Raw genomic sequence first — 19535 nt, forward strand, 5'->3', positions numbered from 1 at the left:
GCCCAATCTTGATACGCTAAAACAGGCCTCTTTGGAACCGTCGCGGTGGCGACGCTGCTTGCCCGGCAGGCGGAGGTCTCTCCAGGAACGTCTCGTGTCTTTGGAGCAGGGCTAGTCGGCTACTGGTTAGTAGCCTGGGCATTTGCGACGCTCAGATTATGGGCGTTGTATCCAGCAAGACTGAACTTCGCGGCCGAGCTTGCCGCCGACAGGGACCTTCTTACCAGCACCTGAAGCCTGGTCAAGATAGCTCTCAGCTCTGGTATTCAGATAATCTAGGTTCTGACGTGGACGCCGTGATCGGTGCCTTGGGCGCCGAAGCATCCATCAGCCTGGGGCTGCGTATCTTGCGGCCGGGGCACATATGTTCAGGATGGAATGAAGACGGATAGAGTGCGCACTCATCACAACTGTCTACCCCATGCAGACTGTCATAGGAAATTTACGGCATAATGGGTGGACTAAGCCGGTGAATGAGGTAGTAGCGAGCGGCATGGTTAGGGTTGAGCAGCCAGACGGACAGGTATGTATTGAGAATGCAAAGGAGGCGCTTGCCAGAGTGAAGGAGAGTAATGAGCTCGACGCTCGAATACATAGGGGATGGATAGATCATTGTCTAGTAGAACTCGGACTGTCGAAAGCTCGTTCTCATGGATAATAGATAGTGAAACCTCCTTCCTCTTTCGGAAGTATCACGTGGAGTTATCCGTAGACTGTCTTCTCCACAATTTCTTCTCCCAGTCTCCAGCTCCCCCGGTCTCCTTTCGACGTGCCCAGATCTCACACCACTCCGTTAACGACAAATGGATCCAGACCTCGATTCAGCTTCTCAAAGATCAGAAAGTCGCGTGGAAGACGACCAGCCTCCCCCTAGCAAAAAAGCAAGGACCAATGGGCCGCGGCGCAAGCCGGCCTGCCAAACATGTCGACGACGGAAGATCCGCTGTGATAATGGCCAGCCAGCTTGTGGGTACTGCCACGCTAACGAGATCCCTTGTGTTTACACTGCGCGCGGCGATGAGCGTACGGTTGGTCAGCAGTATGTCAGCCTACTCGATCCATGCGTCTCGTGACCCATACTGAATCTGGCACCTGCAGGGAACTGGCCAAAGTCTTTGAACGGCTCGACACCCTGACCGAGACAGTAGAGAATATCCAGCACCTCTTGATCTCCAGGAACAACACGCCGCTGGCTCCTCGGGACTCTGCGCCTGCCGTACAATTACAGCGGCCCGAGCGCGTCCCCAAAAGAGCACAGGAATGGCAGCAGGACTACCTGCAGATCCCCGCCTGCCGATGCAGCGCTGATGCCGTGCTCACCTGGCCGATTTTCGGCGGCCAGTTCCGAGACAATTCGCTTATCACGACGCTCTTCCAGTACTCCTCGGACGGAGGCGTCGAGCATCAGTCCGTCCAGAGCGCCCACCCAGACACAGGTGGGTTTCGGATCACGCCAGATGAACAGATCCCAGCACTGGTGGATCAGTTCATTCAGAATGTCCACACGAAGAACCCGATCCTGGATCTGGAAGCACTCGTTCGGTCCGCCAGGCATGCTGGCGAGTACGGGCTCCAGTGGGATGCTCAGTCGTGCCTTGTACTCCTGGCCTGTGCGTTGGGTTGTATTTCGCAGCCATTTACTTCTTCCAGGCAAGGACATGGCCTGGGATGGGGTAGGCGTGCCTCTACGTCGAGTTCTTTGGGGAGACTGCGCGAGGGCGAGGCGTTTTTCATGATGGCCCGGAAAAGGATCGGGCTATTGAACTATTCGGTCATTGGGGCCGAATGCCATTTCTTCGCCGGGGGTATGTCAGCCCCAGACAAGGACAAGGCCGAGCTGAACTCACGCTCACAGTCTACCTCATGTACACATTTCGCCCCCTCCCAGCTTGGAACCACTTCTACCAGGCCTCGACGTTCTACCGTTTGCGACTGAGGCTGATCGAAGGCCTCGACCGATCCGTCTACGAAGCTGAACAGCAACCGCCCGTTGCACAACGCTTAGAGCAGAGTCTGTACTGGTCCTGCTTCAAATCAGAGGTCGAAATCCGCGTTGAACTGCCTCTGCCGCAGTCTGCGATTGCCGAATATGAGTACCCAGCTCTCTTCCCCACGCCTCCGACTCTTTCAGAAGAATACCCAACACGTCAAGGTCAAAACCACATTTCAGACTGGGATGTTCGTGATGAGCCCGCTTCGGCCCCTGAGCCCCCAGACCTCGTGCCAGGTCAAGCCGTATATAATCACATATCACGTCTCTTCAATGAAGAACAGAGCTGGTACTATTACCTAACGGAAGTCGCGCTCCGACGCATTGGCAACAGGGTCCTGAATGCTTTTTATCGAGAAGACTCGTCAACATGGGCCAACGTCCGCCCGCTGATTCCAATGGCGCTTGAGTTCGAATCGCAGATCAACGCCTGGTTCGCCAACCTGCCACCGTCGATGAGATACTACGAGAGCGGTCCGGACACCATCCAGCACGGCCAAAGGACATCGACCCGAGAATCCATTTCGCTCGAACTTAGCTGGGCGATAGGAAACCGGTTCCTTGAAATCCGCCTCTGGCTGTACCAGCCGTTCCTCTACTACGCTGTCCACCATTACGATCAGTACCACAAGCCACCACCTATCCACACCGAAGAAGAATCAACCATCATCCAAGACCTCGTAAATTCCGGAATAGACTGCACGCTCAAAATATTGCAGGCGCGGTGTCTTCGACACCGGCACCACGGGATCTGGTTCGATTTAAGAGCGCTGGTGACTGCCTCGCTGATTGTTATAGCCTTTGCGCGGAGTGGCACAAACAGTGTTGAGCTCGCACGTATATATCGTGCAGGACTAAGGACGCATCTCACCCCGACGCTCGAGACGCTCGCGTACTGGGCAGATGAAGCGCCGGATATTAAGAGAGCAAGAGAGGTCTTGGATGGGTTGCTGGAGGGGTTGGAGTAGGCCTTCGGTGGGCGGACTTCAGGACGAGGAAGCCTTGCATTCGAGCCTGCCCATCTCGATGAAGCAAATTTCTTGCGCCTGTGTTTAGGATTCAGCCCTCTGCAGAAGCGTGTGACACGCACGAGATTGAAGCATAAATTTTGAACCTCAAGCGAATTGGGGGGCTACGAGCAGTACTGTCGGCTGGTTGTCTGTGATCAAACATCATCGGCTATTTCGTTCTATTCTATAAGAACGCATAGTGCGATAATGAGTTTGAAGGCAACCAAACAGAGCTGCTTGCGGGCCTAATCCCGCGATACGCACCTACGTTTGATCGTCCCACCTTCCCAGACATGCCTTGAAGTCAAAAGTGAGATGGCAGATACCGTGGGTGATCACCTGACGACCAGTACGCATGTGACGACCGTTCGGGCCACCATCACAACAGGCCCATTGAAGCTTTGAAACTTACAAATATTGGAAGAGGGAAGCAAGTATGATAATCTCAAGAGCCGGAGTGGGTATTGGCCTGCCCATCTGCTTACAGCTTGGACCATGCACTCGGAGATAGGGAGCAGACAACCGGTAAGTTATGACAGAAACTGGAACTTTCCCTACCCCGTATAAAGGTTATGCCTACCGGACTTGGCAAACGGGAATTGGCCTTCCCTGCCCGGAGATGATTTCATCGTGCGGGGACTCCGAGGAAGCAGCGGAACAACCGATAAAGTCCGGCTAAGTCCGCATACATTCCTCACCTATATAAAGAACCGAATGATAGTCCTTCGTCGTCTTATCTTCCCACAGTATTCTCAGCTCAGTTGATTCCTCGTATCCTAATACTATGACCCTCCCAACTCGTCCCCTGGGCAAGGATGGCCCGCAAGTCCCCCGCCTCGGCTTCGGCACTATGGGGCTAAGCGCCTTCTATGGCCCTACCAAACCAGACGAAGAACGCTTGGCTGTCCTAGACAGAGCATACGAACTTGGGGAGACGTTCTGGGATACTGGTCAGTCCTCAGCCAAGCTATATCCAATCCTGCAAGATTAATGGGGCTCTAGCCATGCTCTACGGCGACAGCGAAGAACTCATCGGCCGCTGGTTCGCAGCAAACCCCGGCAAACGCGCCGACATCTTCCTTGCAACAAAATTCTATTTCCGCTGGGTAAACGGCGAGCGCGTGACAGACACCAGCTACGAGAATTGCAAGCGCTGCTGCAACGAAAGCTTGCGACGACTAGGCATAGACACCATCGATCTCTTCTACGCGCACCGCCTAGACCCGAAGACGCCGATTGAAGAGACCATGAAAGCGCTCGCCGAGCTGAAAGAGGAGGGCAAGATCCGCTATATCGGGCTCAGCGAATGCAGTTCCGATTCTCTCCGCCGCGCTTGCAAAGTCCATCACGTTGCAGCTGTGCAGGTAGAGTACAGCCCCTTCTCGTTGGAAATTGAGTCCGAGCAGATTGGCCTCTTGAAAACGGCAAGGGAGCTGGGTGTTGCAGTCGTTGCGTATTCGCCCCTTAGCCGGGGGATACTTTCCGGCCAGATCCGGTCACGCGACGACTTCGGGCCCGGCGATCTGCGTGCCATGCTGCCGCGATACAGTCCAGAGAACTTCGGGAAAAATCTCGAGGCGGTCGATAAGCTGGCCACCCTGGCCAAAGAAAAAGGGTGTACGGTCAGTCAGTTGACCCTCGCGTGGCTGCTATCGCAGGGAGATGATATCTTTCCGATTCCGGGAACGACGAGGATTAGTGCACTGGAGGAGAATGTAGAGTCTCTGAAGGTGCAATTTACGGAAGAGGAAGAGAGAAGGTTTCGGAGCATTATCAGCGAAGCTGAGGTTGCTGGGGGCCGATATCCAGATGCCTATGCAGGGACGCTGTATGTTGATACTGTGCTGCCGGAGTGATTGCGTCTCTACAATTGTAAAAATATTACAAATGATAACTTGATCTACACTGAAAATATACTGACAATGCATAGAAAGGAGACCTTTGATCTTGTTTCGACTCATTTCAAAGCCTTATAGACCTGCATCTTGATCTTGAGCTTTGGGGATGAACCCCCCACATATAGCTGCATACGGATGATGCTGGCAGCAACTGTGAGTTGACGGCGAACATGCAAGGGAGCGTCGGGTTGATCGTTCAGCTCGACGAGCTAGTCGAGAATGCCCTTCATAAGCACCGCCACAGCCACTTGCCGCTGCCCCTGCACCTGCACGGACTAATCGCCTACCTACGAGAGGACTAGCTGGAGCCTAGCTGGCTTAGCCTAGTTAAATGCCTACCGTACCCCGCTCAGCTAATCACGTAAGCCAGAACAGGTTCTGTTGATAAAGAGCCTCAAATATCTTCTGGCTTAGCAACCACATCAAGCATACAGAGCATCACAACCCCTCCCTTCAGACAATATGCCTACTACTTCGCGCCACAAACACAGAATCTACTTTGCCTACGGTATCAATATGCACTTGAAGCAGATGGCCAAGCGATGCCCCAACACGCGGTATCTCGGTGTTGCAAAGCTCTCCGGGTACAGATGGCAAATCAACGAGAGGGGCTATGCGAATGTCATCGAGGCGTCGGCGGAGTCTCGAGCGAGTCCAACTACAGTTCAGGGCCTCTGCTATCTCATCGGCGCCGAGGATGAACTGAAACTTGATCGTGTCGAGGGCGTCCCGACGGCATATCAGAAGAGAGTGCTTAGGGTGGAGCTAGTTCTCGCGAAGTCAAGTCTGGTTGGCAGAGATGTGAGTGAGATTGCGAGTTTCTCTGGTGAAGAACTGAAGGCTGGATCTGGACGTGGTGAAGCCGAAGTGGTTGAAGCACTCGCATATGTGAGCAAGGATTATATCAAGGATGGTCCCCCAAAAGGCGAGTATGTTGCTAGAATGCGATTGGGACTGAGGGATGCGCTTGAGCTGGGGATGTCGAAAGAGTATGCCCGGGTTATAGAGAGAGTGGTTGCTGTGGGTATGCGTGGTGCAGGTGCAGGCGGTATGGGCAGACCTCCAGCTACATCTCCACGACCACGACCACAACCAAGTAGAACAGCTGCTCCTCGAGCGAGTCCTCCTACGTCCCCGGCGTCAGCCAGCTATTACTATTTCGCCTTCGGCAGCAATATGCAACTCGCACAGATGGCGGACCGGTGTCCCGGCAGCAAGGTCTTCGCAAAGGGCATTCTCCCAGGGTATAGATGGCATATCAACGAGAGAGGGGTCGCCAATATCGTGGCCACGGCGACCCAGGATGGCAACGATAATGCTGTCCAGGGTATCCTTTTCACAGTCACTCCAAAAGACGTCAAGACGCTTGACAAAAAGGAAGGGATTGCAAAGGGTTACTACGAGAAGATCGTGCTTCGTGTGAAGGTGGAGCCGTTAGCCATCTCCGGACTGAAAGGTGTAAAGACTGTTGTCGCGGCCGGGAAGCTGGCCTCAAACTCGCAGGCTGAGGCTCGAGAACCACGGAAGCACAGACACGGACAGGATCAGCATGGCCAGCGTGCAGAAGTGGCAGGTGTGAGAGAGGTCGAAGCCTTAGTGTATCTCAGCAGCCAGTACAAGAAGGACGGCCGCGTCCGTGCCGAGTATGTCGGGCGAATGCAGCTGGCTATGGCGGATGCGCTGAAGCTCGGTGTCGATGAGGCCTATCTGCGAGCTTCGCTTCATTCATGCATACTTGGTGTAGACGAAGCAGCAGTCTCAGCCCATGGTAAGCGGGATTTCATTGTCAGGCAGCCGGCTGGCGATGCAAGTGGTGCAGCGCAGACGAGTGGAAGCCCTAAGGACCGCCGCATCATCGAAAGAGTGCCAGCTGGAACGGGATATCAGGCTGCTGCTTGAAGCATGGAGTGCAGTGCTTAGAGCCTCGATATATTGAGATCCATGTTAGTCATTCAGTGAGATTTTAGCGTAATCATGTAATATTTACCGTCAACTTCGATATGTACAACTTTCACAAGCTCTTCAATAACACTATGTGCTCGTCCGTCAACCGCGATAAGTTGGCTAGGACCTCTCAAATATATGGAATCTACATCAATTCATCAACTAGGCAAAGCCGTCAGCAACGACCCAACTGACATCGTCAGTGAAGGCAGTGGCGGCATCGAAAGTATTGACTCCCCCATTGCTCGCCACATAGAGCACGTTCTCATAGTGCCTCCAATAGCGGGTCGGGTAGTTCCAGGACCGGATCGAGTTGGTCCCGTCGTCATTGAAACTGTCCTGGGGACAAAAGGTAGCGTCCTCAGAGAACAGCTTGGTCCCGTCGTTTGCATTAAGCAAAAGCGCAAAATTCGAGTGTCGAATATAGCTGCCGGGGGTGTCGACGGACTCGAAGCTAACGCACCCATTCGCGGCCGCAGTACTGGCCAGCCCGGTGCGGACGGTCCAGCTAGCCTGCTGCTTCAGGGTACTCGAGCTAGAGGAGGAGACGACCTGAGTGTTAATGGTGCTGCCGGTGTGGGCGATGTACCGCGTATCATAGCCGGACGTGGTAACCTTCAATGAGACCGTGTCACCGACGGTCAACGCCGGCCCGCTGATGAGTGAAGTAGTAGCATATTTGGCCGCAACGATATCAGCCTGGACAGAGTTCTCCGTTGCGTCGTCTGGATACCCGTCCGTCATGGCGCCCTCGTAGAAGGTCCCCTGCGCGCTAACGCTGTTGTCGCCGCCAATTCCAAGGATGATCGCACCCTCCTTGCTCATGGGGTTATAGCCTGAAGCATCGGTTGGGCGAATTCCATTGTAGTACGTCGACAGCGAGCCGGATGCGGCATTGCCACCGCGAAGAGCCCATAAGTTCGGGCCGCCCTTAAGGATCGCTGTGACGAAGCGGTAGGAAATGCTCGGGTCACCGGCGTTGTAGTCAGAGCTCTGACCGGAGAACAGTCCATTCTCGAGATCGGCCATGATCCATGGTCCATTGCCTGCGCCATAGCCCCAGGCTGTGTTGGTGCCGTAGTAGATAGCCTCCATGTGCCCGTTGCCGGTATCGAGACTGCTGGTCTCCGCGTTGCCATAGTCAAAGCAGCACCCGTCGTTATAATGGGTCCCATCAAGAACAGCGTACATTCCCTCGGGCTCATCACCCGTCGCTGTCCCAATGGCCTCGTTATTCCTGTACCCAGTGCCCGGTGAGACGAACACTCCATACGCCTTCTTCCCGTTCAGAGTAACAGGGGCTCCGATAGCTCCCGCAAGGTTATCGTACCCGCCCACGTCGGGGCCGTTAAACCCACCCGGCGGAGCTTGGGTCAGATCGTTCCCATTGCCTGACTGGTCGTAGATGATGGTGATGAGGCAGGTCGTGTTCTCGCAGAAGGCGTCCTGCGCCGAGGCGTCTGCGACCCCGCCGGCAGAGAGTGGGGTGATGGTGGTCGTGGTACCATCTGAGGCGCGCTGCACCTGATACAGCGGGCCGTTGTAGGAGCTGTAGAGGGCGCGCGTGGTACTGTGCGCTGCGATACACGGGGTGCCGCCGGACGAGTAGATGTCGCAGGGACCGGCGGCGACGAGAGAACCCGTGGCAAGAGCTAGGGCAAGGACGGAAGATCGTGAGGACCTGGACATGGTCATGGAGATGGTCACGCTGACAAGACACGCCGAGGGAGCTATTGATGCTACTGATCGGCAGCTTCTGCCGCTGTCACTTCGCCCTCTATATACCCATTGTTCAGCCTGCCTGAGATGCTCCCCTCCGGAGAGCAGGATGGGGTTTGTCAGTGCAGTACGTATTTCCTCCAATAATTGCCTCCATCACGGGCAACCTGGACTCTGCAAGCCGGTTAATTGATAGAAGCCACCTTCCACCGGTTCTTGAAATGTGGGGTAAGAGTCGATCATCCTGGGATATTCTTCAGAAGATCCCTGCCAGGGCTAGGACCTGGCTCTGCATGATCAGCGTCAGTGAGGGGACAAAGCACTCAGTTGGTTTGTTGCCTCGGTATCAGGAAGCGGAAAATTGGCGGATAATGATTACTCTCTATGCCAGGTTGGTCTCGCCCGGCGGAGTATAAGGGCCGAGTTCGCTTGCATAATAAAATCCTGCTATATAGCCGTCCAGGTCGTCTGCCTCGAGTAGCTCGGCCATCTACCTGGGAGTAGCATGCTTGTAAGAGGAGTCTTGCCGGACTTACTCGGTTAAAAAAAAAAATAAAGGGAAAAAGCCAGACTAGAAGAGAGAGGGGCAGGACAGTGTTCATCCTTGCATGAGAGGGGGTCCTCGGATAATACTGTGCAAAATCCACGCACAGTACCAGCAAACGATTATCGAGAAAGCTGACGATTTACCCGACTAATGCTGGTGCATTAGGCCAGGTCAAGGTAGATTAATGAACCTCTAGTATAAGTAGGGAAGTCGGGGTATTGTCGGTGCGGGTGGTGCAGATGATACGAGTGGTGTCACTCGCGAGGGGCTAAGAGCACCAGCCAGAAAACAGGGAGCTTATTGGCAACTTGGCAGTGCTTGGTGAGCTTGGAAATGCGATAGGATGTAACATGGCCTTAGCTTAGTCGTGTTGTGGTATCCAGTCGCAAGATCTTCCGCCAACCAAGAGCCAAGCTCGAGCTTGTTAGGGTTAATCCCGGGGTGGCCTCGATCTGGGGCCCCGCGTTTCCCAATTGATTTCTTCTACAGGAAGAGCGCTATCTCAAATCGACTCTAGTTCAATGGGCCGGTCAATAGGTGGCTAATACTGTGATTGATTCCATGAGCGTTTGCGTGTCGATCCACTTTAGCGGCCACGCCTGCCCACCATTATGCTTGTACTATCTGTTGACCGAGTATCCTACGGCTGGACTTCCTCCTATTCCCGTTTAGAGACTGCATGGCCCGAGTGTGGAGATTTATAAAGCCCCCGCCCTTTCTGTTTTTTCTCCTGGTGACCCCAATTTTCTCTTCTTTCTCCATTTTGCCGGACTGGTTGAGTAGTGATCGGCCCCGATCGTCACTACGACTCTGCACAGTGTTCACGCAAAGCACTGAGCTCGGTTGAAGAGAGTCCGAGCGAGAAGTCCAGAATGGATTCATACCAAGAAGCCAACGCCCATGAGACTGAGATCCTCGTCAGTGCCGTCTATGGCGAGAACCACAAGCATCAGCTAGGCGTTGGGGAGGCCACAAACAGTCCCCTGAGCCAGCTTCTGGCTCTCAAATACTTCACTATTAGAATTTGTGGCTTTGAAGCATTTCTCAAAGCTTTACGGCGTCCAACCGGACCAACGTGAGGGCTATTCCTACCGATGGCAGAATGCCCTCTTCCAGGCCGGATAGCGCGGTGCCTTTCTGGCGTCTGCCTAGGCCGGAATCAAGAAGATAAGGTACCTCAATGTCCCTTATGGCGATAAATGAATGAGTATTCGAAATATCCACTTCCTTCACCCATACGACCAAAATCAATATACCTTGTTGGTCTGGGTAGAAGCTCGCGTACAAAGTCAGTAGAGTATTCCATTGATGGGAGGAGAGCGTTTCAGTAACAGACGATTGACATGCGAACGCTCATTAAGGGCTTACAGGCCGGTGACTCGGGAGGAGAGTCGCTGAAATGGCAGGCTTGCAGCTCGACCTTCCTGCCACTCGGCTGCTTTGCTTCCGTTTATACCCTGTGACCCGAAAATAGGTGCTGTGCTTGAATTTCAGGTAAGGCTTACATGTGAAATGGACATTCTCAGCAAACAATTGGACGAGGCTTTCGAGTCACGGACGCGCCATCTACTAAGATATTTAAACCTTTGCAAATATCCTCGACTCTCGCCTATGTCATGAGTCTCCTTTCGTTCAGTATTCCCAATACAATTTAACATTCGGTCAATAACTGGCTCTGGGGTAGTCATCCATTCCACATACTCCCCAATTGAGGGTCTTTGCCGTCGCCTCAGTAGGCCCGCCCAGGTAGGAATGGCAGCTAATTGAGCACGACCAGAGAGCAGAGGACTAGAGATGGGACTCTTTGTGTGGTCAATCAAGATCTATATCACACTTGGGCGTCCACGTTCAGTTTGAGTTACCTTATAGGATGAGGTTGTGCGGCCTATCGTGCCCTCAAAATATTTAAATACGATAAACTGATATGCGGGCTGTCACTGTGCATGTGGTAGAAACAAACTTGTCGGCCTGACTGGGGAGATATTGGACATGGCAAGCTTCAGAGGTGACGGTTAACCATACATGACAGCTAGCCATCCATTTTGTAAAAGGTGTAATTTAGCCGGCCGTTACTGCCTCATTTGTATACAGAGGCCTGTTCGTCCTGTCCATATATCAGCTTAACTTGTTTGGACAAACTTCAGTGGCTGTGCATATAGAACCTGCACAAGGGCAGTTGCGAGTATACACTACAGTGACACTCAATGGTTCGATCAGCGGCTGAGCCAACTCGTACGGTGACCTAACCTGATTTGGAGCTCTGTGCCAGAAAATTTAAGATACCATACTTTGTATTACTTCGGACTCACTTCCCGGCAGCTGCGTGCGTGGTGTAGACTCTAACGTGACTCGGAGAGTTCCAATCTGAGTATACTGGTCCTGTTTTTATTTTTGAAATATTCCGTACGACTTCCTACCCAGGAATTATTTATATCGGAGATTGGGGATCCTCGTTCTCTCAGCTTATATTGCAATCTATCCCATATCCTTCAGATACATAACTCTAAGGTTAGATTCCGCACACTCGGTGTATCATATTTATGTCGATCTCTATTGAAGCCGCTATCGGTATTACGGCTGCGATTCTCGCGGCTGTCCCCATCGGCATTTCAGGTTACAAATGCTGGAAACACAAGACGAGGCGTGGGTATGACCGGAGTAAGGTGCTCCGTCTCTTATGAGGTAGCATCAATAACGCGTCTGGGCTTGAAGATAGTTCGCGGACTTATGACTTGCCAGTCTGGCGCCATCCAGAAGGTAGAAGTCAAGAGTATCACGGCGCGCCCTATTCCAGACAGTTCTTAGCGCAGTGCACTAACTCTGTGAATATTGGCGGTAGGTAATCCACATTGGTGGCGTGAAATATTCTGCTTATAGTCCTATACTTACGGCCTGTTTCCTGCCCTAGCTATGCTATCTGAGACGGACACGATCCATCTAGCAGCAAACATCACCATTTCTGGAGTCAGAGATGTGACGGTTTGAGGACTATATCTTGCGGGATATCTTTGGGATGTAGCAGGATAGGATTGACTGGGAGCAGGAGAGACTGTCATTGGGTTCCTTGCACGGCTTCGCTTGTTGATTACTCTCCAATAAGGCTTATGGATACAGTTACCGGATTGCTTTAATCCATTATGGTGAAAAAAAAATCGCCGAACCTCTAACAGCGTAGAATCATATTGAGTGGACTTCTGAATCCTGGTGATGCTCTTGTGGCCGCAAGCTAAGGGCGGCAAGCACAATGGTATTGCAGGTCTGATTCGCCTGATAGTGAATAACTGTGACTCGCAGAAGTCTGTAGCTTGACGACAGTGTCCTGATGGTATATTCTATTGGTGTGGTTCTGCTACTTCCTATAATGGGCCCGAATAGGATATTGTACATAACCACAAGGCCAGATATTAGTGTCCTAATCATTATAGGATCATGTTCTAAGTTTTCGCAATTAGTGAGAGATAATGCAATATTCACTGTAAATGCACAAAAAGCTCTATAGACTAGGTATGGGAATTGGAGGCTAACAACGTCACTGGACACAAGCATCACAATTATAGGTGCTAAGCTCGTCGCCATTCTAGTCTACGCCTCTCGCGCGAGCTCGTTTTATAGAGATCATGCTTCGAGCTGTCTTGGCCATCCACAGACAGCTTTTCATGTTCCTGATGCTGGAGTCTAGTCACCGTATCCCACATATCCCATTACCACATCTACGCAGCAAGAATGACCGGCTTGAGAAAACAGTATTGCTAAGTAGAATATAGGATCGCTGGAGATAAGTTTAGAGGATAGAATTCATGAAAAGAGGTATAGACAGACTCAACAAAGTGAGTCTAGACTGGCCCCTATAAAGCCTAGCATTTCCCAGCTTGACTGAGGCATAGGCTGGAATCACGATTGGTCGACTGGATCCACTAGGATGCAGGGAAATATCCTTATGTGGAATAGCCTTTAGAACTCCACCATTCACGCTTCGAATTTCATGGTATGAGACCCGCTCAGTTACGAGATTTCAGCCGCAGATAGGAGCCCAAACATTTAACACCATCCAACTGAGCAGCGACAGCGCTTCCAGTCCACCGCGGACCTCGACCTGTTGTTTTGCTTCGACTCCAGCTACACCCCAACCCTACACTAATGGCTTCAAGGCTAGCTATTCCGCCATGGCTCACCCCACTCACCAGCTGGACCCTTCTCCAGACTCTCACCAGTCTAACAGTAACATTCACACCGTCCGCCTCGTCTCTCCGGTATGTGGCCGCGGCAATGACCGCTATTTGCGCTTACATATTCCAAACGAGCATCCAAAACCACTTCTCAGGAGCGCCCGCGTCAGGCCCGCTGGTTGCCATGTGCTGGGTGAACGTGCTCAACGCGATCGACTTGCTGGTCCTCAGTCGGGCCTCGTTCGACGCCTACCTCTCATATAGGCGAAGTAAAGAGGAAAAGAAAGACTCGCGGCGCTCCAGCACCGAGGACTCGACAAAGGACAGGCTTCTCCTGGCTCTGACCCTACCCTACAACTACCGCCGCATCAACACCCCCTGGCAACTCTCGCGGCTGCCAGTCCTTACCCCTTCTTCATTCCCGTCTTCGCTTACGGTCAATAACCGGCGGAAGTTCCTCCTGCACTCTACCGTGAAGCTCATCCTCGCCGTCATCATAATGCAAATTCCACTCATCGACCCCAGCGATCCCGTTGTTCTGCAGGCGGTCTCGCAACTCGATCGATCGAAATCAGTTCTCCTTCTACCCTTTTGCGCCTTTACCCAGAAGGGCGGGTTGCATGCGCTCTGGCTTCAAGCTCGCTTCACGCTGGCATTCGGAATCGTCATCCGTGCGACCATTGTCGCCGCCTACACGGCCGGCTCTATCTTCGCTGTTATGCTCGGCGGGGATCCCGCCGAGTGGCCGCCTGTAGCGGGAAGTCTGAGCGAGGCGTGGACATTGAGCCGTTTATGGGGGTGCGTTTTCCCTTCTTTATTTCCCTTCCCACCGTCTAGAATAAGCTAGCCAAGAGTTGACTAATATCGCACAGACAAGCATGGCACCAAACCCTTCGCCGGCCTCTGGCATCAAACGCAACCTTCCTCGCGGCACTCGCTGGCTTTGCACCCAAGAGCACCGTGGCGCACTGGATCCGCGTCCTGGTTACCTTTGTAGAATCGGGCGTCGTCCACTCAGCCTGTGATATGGGCTTCGGCATCCCCTTTGGAGAGAGCGGAGGAGTGGTGTTCTTTTCCCTTCAGATTCTGGGACTCGTACTCGAGTCTGTCTGTCAGAGTATTGCTGCAAAGGTGGGATTGAGGACTGGGGGCAGATTCAGTAGAGCGGTCGGGTATATCTGGGTCTCTGTTTTCATGCTCTGGACAGCGCCTGTTTGGGCTAACCCGATTCTGGTGAATTTGGCGAGCGACGGAGTCAATCTGATGAGTCCTTGGCTGGGGTTTCCGGCCGGGAGTTTTTGATCTGGCCAAGGGTTCGAACTGACAACAGGAGGGCGGGGCAGAAGTGGACCGTATTAGAGTACCATGTAGACGGATTTAGGTGGATGCATCCAGCTAGACCAGAATAGACTGTTGGACCGTCCTAGAATCTAGATATCTTCAATTGATTATGATCTATTCTTGTATCCCTCACAGAGCTAGGACCATATTTAGGACAAGTGCGGCCATCGCGATGGCCAGAAGTGGGCTATTTCCCACCCCAACGGCGCCGTCTGTAGCGACGGGGCCTTCAGCTTGTGTCCCAGTTCCGCCAGATGTACCCTGGTCAGAATCCGTCGCCTCTGTGTCCTCTCCACTACCCGTGTTTGTGCCCGTACTTGTAGCAGTCGTGCTCGTGGTCACAGTCCTACTCGGGAATATGGGCTCATTCGTCCACCCAGTCGGCAGAATCAGGCTCGACCCCCCGAGCGAAACTGTCGCAGTCGTGACGGGGTCATCCACATCCTCTGCTTCCGGGACCGCATCGTCGCCACTCCCAATCTCGAGGATCCGGTCGTCCCCGGGCGCGGTATTGGCCTGAGCAAGCGAAATCTCGTTGTTATCCAAGTCAAAGACGACATATGCACTTCTGAGAAATGTATCGCCTAGTATGGGAAAGAGGTCGGTATTCGGCAGAATACCGAATAGGCAGCTTTCCTCGTCGGCGTTGTTGGGCAGCTGGAGTGCGTCCCTGCCGGGGCCGGAGATCGCATCCCGCAGCACAAGCTCACGGAGTGGAACGCGGATCGTCACGCCGCTGAATGTGAACGTCAGATTGTAGTCTTCTCGGCCAACGAGGTATGTGTCGCACGGTACGTAGCCGAATTGCTCTGGTTCGTACAAGTGCACGTCGAGGTCGGAAAAGATCTGTGCGACAATGTTCGAGGGGAGGTACGTGAGAGTCGCGCCGGAGTCGAGGAGCGCGACGAAGGGGAATTCCTGCTCCCCAGTGGTGGACCGCGTTTCCGAGTATGACTTTGTAATATCGTCCGAGGCGGACTCGACGCCCATCCCCGTGAGCGTGAGCCAGAGGTGGATGTAGTGTCCATTGTACCTCACGACGGGGAGGGTTCGCAGGGGACCGGTGTAGTGGGCGGTGTTGACGCCGCCGAAGAGGATAGTCCCTTCGTCGGAGCCCAGCCGGTTGAGCCAAAGACTGTACGCGTTCGAAGAGGTGATGTTGCTGGCCACAAGCCGTTCGGGGAGGTTGGGGTAGCGGTAGGTCGAGACGACATTTGTACTGTAGCCGATGCCTAAGATCCCCTCTACCGATCCGAGTCAAGTTAGCAGACGGAATCTCTTTCAAAACGCCGAGCGGTAGACGCACTGTCTATGCTGGATTCGACCGCAACGGCGAACTGCACCTCTGAGACCTCGGCATCTGCGACCGTCAGGGTGTCGATCCCATAGTACCCCTCCGCCCACGAACTATCGCCGTACTCGATCGCGAACTCGTCGGATAGCCCGTCAAACGAGGTCGAAGCAGTAGGATCGTACGTCCCCGAGTCGTCACACCGCGCCCCTCGAACATTGCAGACCGGGTTCTCGCTGTATACGACCCAGAGATCGGCGCTGCCCGTGTCGACAGAAACCTCAACAGCTTGCGGGGGATCGCCGATGGTCAGGTTCGTGGAATAGATGTCGCCGCCCATCTACCGATCAGCACGTTAGACGGATCCTGCGTCGAGCAGAGAGTGAACAAACCGAATCGCCGTGGAGATCGACGGCCACCGTACCAGTCTGCCGCTTGAACCGCCGCCGGTCTCGTCCCACGGGGTCATTGTGCTGGTTTCGCCGCAGTCCAAGTTGGAGGACGTGAGGCGAGTCGCTCTCATGAAGAGATAGGCTGCATAGACCCTGCAGTGCAAAAGTCACGAGCGAGAAAACCAGGAGAACACTCATACTGGCTCGCGTAGACTCTTGTGCTCTCGTACTCACTTTTGTCCTATCGCACTGACTCTCGTACCGACTCTCGTACTAAATCTCGTACTAACCCTCGTACTGACGCTTGTACAAACTCTTGTACTATCGTACTGATTCTCGTACTGCGCTCTCTGACCTCCCCGCATGAGACCAGCGGGTGGGAGGCAAGAAATCCTGGGAAGACCGGCTTTTAATACCCACCGGCGCAGTCCGCTCTCGCTCATCGTGGCGATCTGCAGGACGGACGAAGCCCGGGTTCCGACAGACGGCAGCGTGTTCGTGTTGCATCCTGGGCACTGGCCGTGCGCCACTGGGAGGTTCTGTCGTCAGCTTTGCTAAGAGCTTGGCCGGCGTTCTGGCGACGAGATTGGCGGTCCAAGCCGAGGGTAACTGAGCTCAGCAGTGACTGGTACGCTAGCGATTCAGAAATGCGGAGTGCAAGGTTTTATTGGGGAACGAGGAGTTTGATGGTAGTGGAAGGCTGTGAACTAGACGGGTGGAACGGTGTTTGCCCGTTGTGCGAAACACATGACAAGCTGGACTTGAAACGGATACCGCCGATCTCAGGGCCTTGTCGCCTCTTTGTGGGTATGAGACTGCTGACCGCTGAGATCGCTGAGACCGCTGAGATTGCTGAGGTTGCTGAGGTTGCTGAGGTTGCTGAAAAACCGCTGAAGACCCCTATTCAGGATGACTACAAAGTATGTAGTCGATGGATGAATATATATAATTCTTCTCGTTTTCTCTTTTCCTTTTACCCCAGGTGGCAACGTTGGCTATGCATCGGCTGTATGTCATTACCTATACCCGACGTCCTTCGCCGCGATTGATCTAAAGGGCTTGTGCTTATAGCTTGTGCTTATGAAGGCTGATCACACTGGAGTTGTACCTTGCAATGTGGGGATTACAATGGAAGATAGAGATGGACCACGGCTCCATCTTTAGCGGGACACCTATGGAAGAATGTCGTACCCACACTGTCGGGTCGCGCCTGATGATCGGGAAATATCTTCGTAATTAGCTGACGGGCCCAATGTACTCAGAGTTGAGAGATAATGTTAGGATGCATTTCCAGTTCGATCCTATCATTTGCAGGCAGCTGGATGGCTGTCTGTCAGCAAAGGAGGAATCACGCAATTTTTCTTGGCGTTGAGCAATTCCATAAGACCCATAAGCCGTTGACAGCGATATTCAATCTGGCGAGCCCCGCCAAATTGCTTATTCTGCTAATGTGAATATAAGATCTCGATCCCCGTAAGGTGATTTCGTCGGGTCGTCGCTTGGTCGCGTCGCCGGTCATGTTCATCCATCGCCGATTGTCATCGAATTCATCAGGATATTGTTACTGTGATCAAGATCGACAGCACGAATGTAACCACAGTGATCTAGTCCATCAGCCCAGTTCCCTCCTCAGTTCTCAATTGCGACCCGATCAACTCACCGCCGTTGTCAAGAACCCGATGCAGTTCAGTTCCCAACCTCCTGCGTATACCGTCCCCAGCGCGATCGCACTCTGCTGTTTCCAGAACCGATGCGCTCCCAGGATCGCCGTCACGATGGCCGCGCAATGGCACGTCACCGATAACGGGACGCCGACTTCATGGTATCCGAGGCCTTTGCTTGAGCCGGCAAACTGAAGGCGGAACAGCTGGGCGATCAGGACGCCTTGCATTGCGAGGATCACGGAGGTCCGGATGTACGCGAGAAACGTTCGTTCGAGAGCTGGTGCGTCAGAAATGTTAGCATTGCTCATCAGCAATCGATCTTCGATCGAGTTTCCACCGGTCTTTCTTCAATCTTCGATCCATGTTTGCCGTCTTTTCCCTCACAACGGCAGGCCGAGATAAGAGGGGGACAAGGAAATACCGAAATAATCCCGATTCTTCTTCTGCGCCACTGTCAAGACCACATGCCTCGTCCAGAACCGTTGAATGCGCCCGAGGAGCCCCTCGCGTCGTGGCCGCTGCGTCTGACTGGTCGAGGTGCGCGATACCGTCCGCCGCGTGGTGATGCGGTATTCTCCAGAGGAGATCGACACGCCTGAATCGTCGTCCTGCTGAGTTTCGATCTCGTGCAACTCCAGGTTGTCTGGGTCCAGGTGGGCTTCGTTGCGCGGTCGCGGTCGCGGTCGCAGGCTGGCGCTGGTGTTGGTGTCGGTGTGGGACGACCGTGAGTCAGGTCTCGGCTCTGGCCCCATGGGGTCGGCGACAGCTTGGGGGCGAGAAGGAAGGTGGTCTGCCATTTATGGATGAATTGACCGATACTCACATATTTACTGCTGATGCAGCATGAACAGAATCAGATGGGCGAAGAACCTGGAAGAGAAATCGGGAATCCGTCAGCCGGATGCGGGTCTGGTCCAGATGCGGACCGTTGGAGTTGGGGAGTGAGATCATTGGCCCCGCAACAAGTATAGCTCTCTATCGGGTATTTAATGATCGAGTTGTGAACAGAAGGCATCACCTTCAACACACCAATATTCAAACCAACAATTTCGTTAAGACGCCCAGAGGTCCCGACCATTGCCTATCCTTGAGCCCTTGACGCAGAAAACCTGTTTTCTCATCTGGCAGTACGGCTGTCGTTAGGAGGACGGGCAGCACTGATTCATGCTTTTTAAGGGGAAAATGTTTAAGGAATCAATGTACGAGCGGGAAGATGAAATCTGATATCTCGTCGTCCAGATGTCATACCTCGTCCATGAAGCGGCTCCCCGGTTAAAGCGCCGAACTCATATGAGGCACCATATAGCAGAACAGAGTCCAGCATCAGTTGCCAGTTAAAATGTATCAGTAGGTTACCTTGTTTGAGACACATTTGAGGTCTACTACAATGGGAGCTGTGCTCATACTTGTCGCCCGCACACTGATAGAGCCATCGCACGGTATAGCACAACACCAACAGTATATTGGCGGGATAAAAATGGGATGTCCAATGGCAACGGCGCTTAAGTAGCTGTAGTAGTATTGCAAATAGAGAGGTTGGATGAAGCAAACTATAAAGTGACCATATCTCTGT

At 53.3% G+C, this 19535-nt stretch overlaps 8 protein-coding genes across 8 annotated transcripts, besides 1 other annotated feature; 4 read left to right on the forward strand and 4 right to left on the reverse strand.

Annotated features, from left to right (window-relative positions):
* Window positions 1-19535: part of a sequence feature (contig 1.25 1206..229102(1)) that runs on past both edges of the window.
* Window positions 804-2958, forward strand: ANIA_01569 (Zn(II)2Cys6 transcription factor; the record flags this gene model as incomplete). Its single annotated transcript, XM_050612811.1, has 3 exons — window positions 804-1039; window positions 1099-1805; window positions 1856-2958. 3 exons carry the CDS (start codon window positions 804-806, stop codon window positions 2956-2958), a joined length of 2046 nt encoding a protein of 681 aa, XP_050468686.1.
* ANIA_10217 (uncharacterized protein) lies at window positions 3757-4856 on the forward strand (the record flags this gene model as incomplete). The annotated part of the gene is made up of 2 exons (XM_654082.2): window positions 3757-3950; window positions 4003-4856. Exons 1-2 carry the CDS (start codon window positions 3785-3787, stop codon window positions 4854-4856), a joined length of 1020 nt encoding a protein of 339 aa, XP_659174.2. The 5' UTR covers window positions 3757-3784.
* ANIA_10218 (gamma-glutamylcyclotransferase family protein) lies at window positions 5361-6917 on the forward strand (the record flags this gene model as incomplete). The annotated part of the gene is made up of 1 exon (XM_050612812.1): window positions 5361-6917. The coding sequence occupies one exon, from the start codon at window positions 5361-5363 to the stop codon at window positions 6795-6797; it is 1437 nt and encodes a 478-aa protein (XP_050468687.1). The 3' UTR covers window positions 6798-6917.
* On the reverse strand, window positions 7005-8537 carry ANIA_01571 (protein abfB; the record flags this gene model as incomplete). Its single annotated transcript, XM_654083.1, has 1 exon — window positions 7005-8537. The coding sequence occupies one exon, from the start codon at window positions 8535-8537 to the stop codon at window positions 7005-7007; it is 1533 nt and encodes a 510-aa protein (XP_659175.1).
* On the reverse strand, window positions 11797-12164 carry ANIA_11308 (uncharacterized protein; the record flags this gene model as incomplete). Its single annotated transcript, XM_050612813.1, has 2 exons — window positions 11797-11893; window positions 11998-12164. 2 exons carry the CDS (start codon window positions 12162-12164, stop codon window positions 11797-11799), a joined length of 264 nt encoding a protein of 87 aa, XP_050468688.1.
* Window positions 13246-14576, forward strand: ANIA_01572 (wax synthase family protein; the record flags this gene model as incomplete). Its single annotated transcript, XM_654084.1, has 2 exons — window positions 13246-14072; window positions 14147-14576. 2 exons carry the CDS (start codon window positions 13246-13248, stop codon window positions 14574-14576), a joined length of 1257 nt encoding a protein of 418 aa, XP_659176.1.
* Window positions 14745-16651, reverse strand: ANIA_01573 (pepsin-like aspartic protease; the record flags this gene model as incomplete). Its single annotated transcript, XM_654085.2, has 3 exons — window positions 16299-16651; window positions 15922-16246; window positions 14745-15859 (listed from the first exon to the last, which is right to left on the reverse strand). Exons 1-3 carry the CDS (start codon window positions 16494-16496, stop codon window positions 14745-14747), a joined length of 1638 nt encoding a protein of 545 aa, XP_659177.1. The 5' UTR covers window positions 16497-16651.
* ANIA_01574 (DUF202 domain-containing protein) lies at window positions 17950-18714 on the reverse strand (the record flags this gene model as incomplete). The annotated part of the gene is made up of 2 exons (XM_654086.2): window positions 17950-18239; window positions 18384-18714. The coding sequence occupies 2 exons, from the start codon at window positions 18712-18714 to the stop codon at window positions 17950-17952; spliced, it is 621 nt and encodes a 206-aa protein (XP_659178.2).

This window comes from Aspergillus nidulans, chromosome VII, assembly GCF_000011425.1.
Source record: "Aspergillus nidulans FGSC A4 chromosome VII".
Classification (NCBI taxonomy): Eukaryota; Fungi; Ascomycota; class Eurotiomycetes; order Eurotiales; family Aspergillaceae; genus Aspergillus; species Aspergillus nidulans.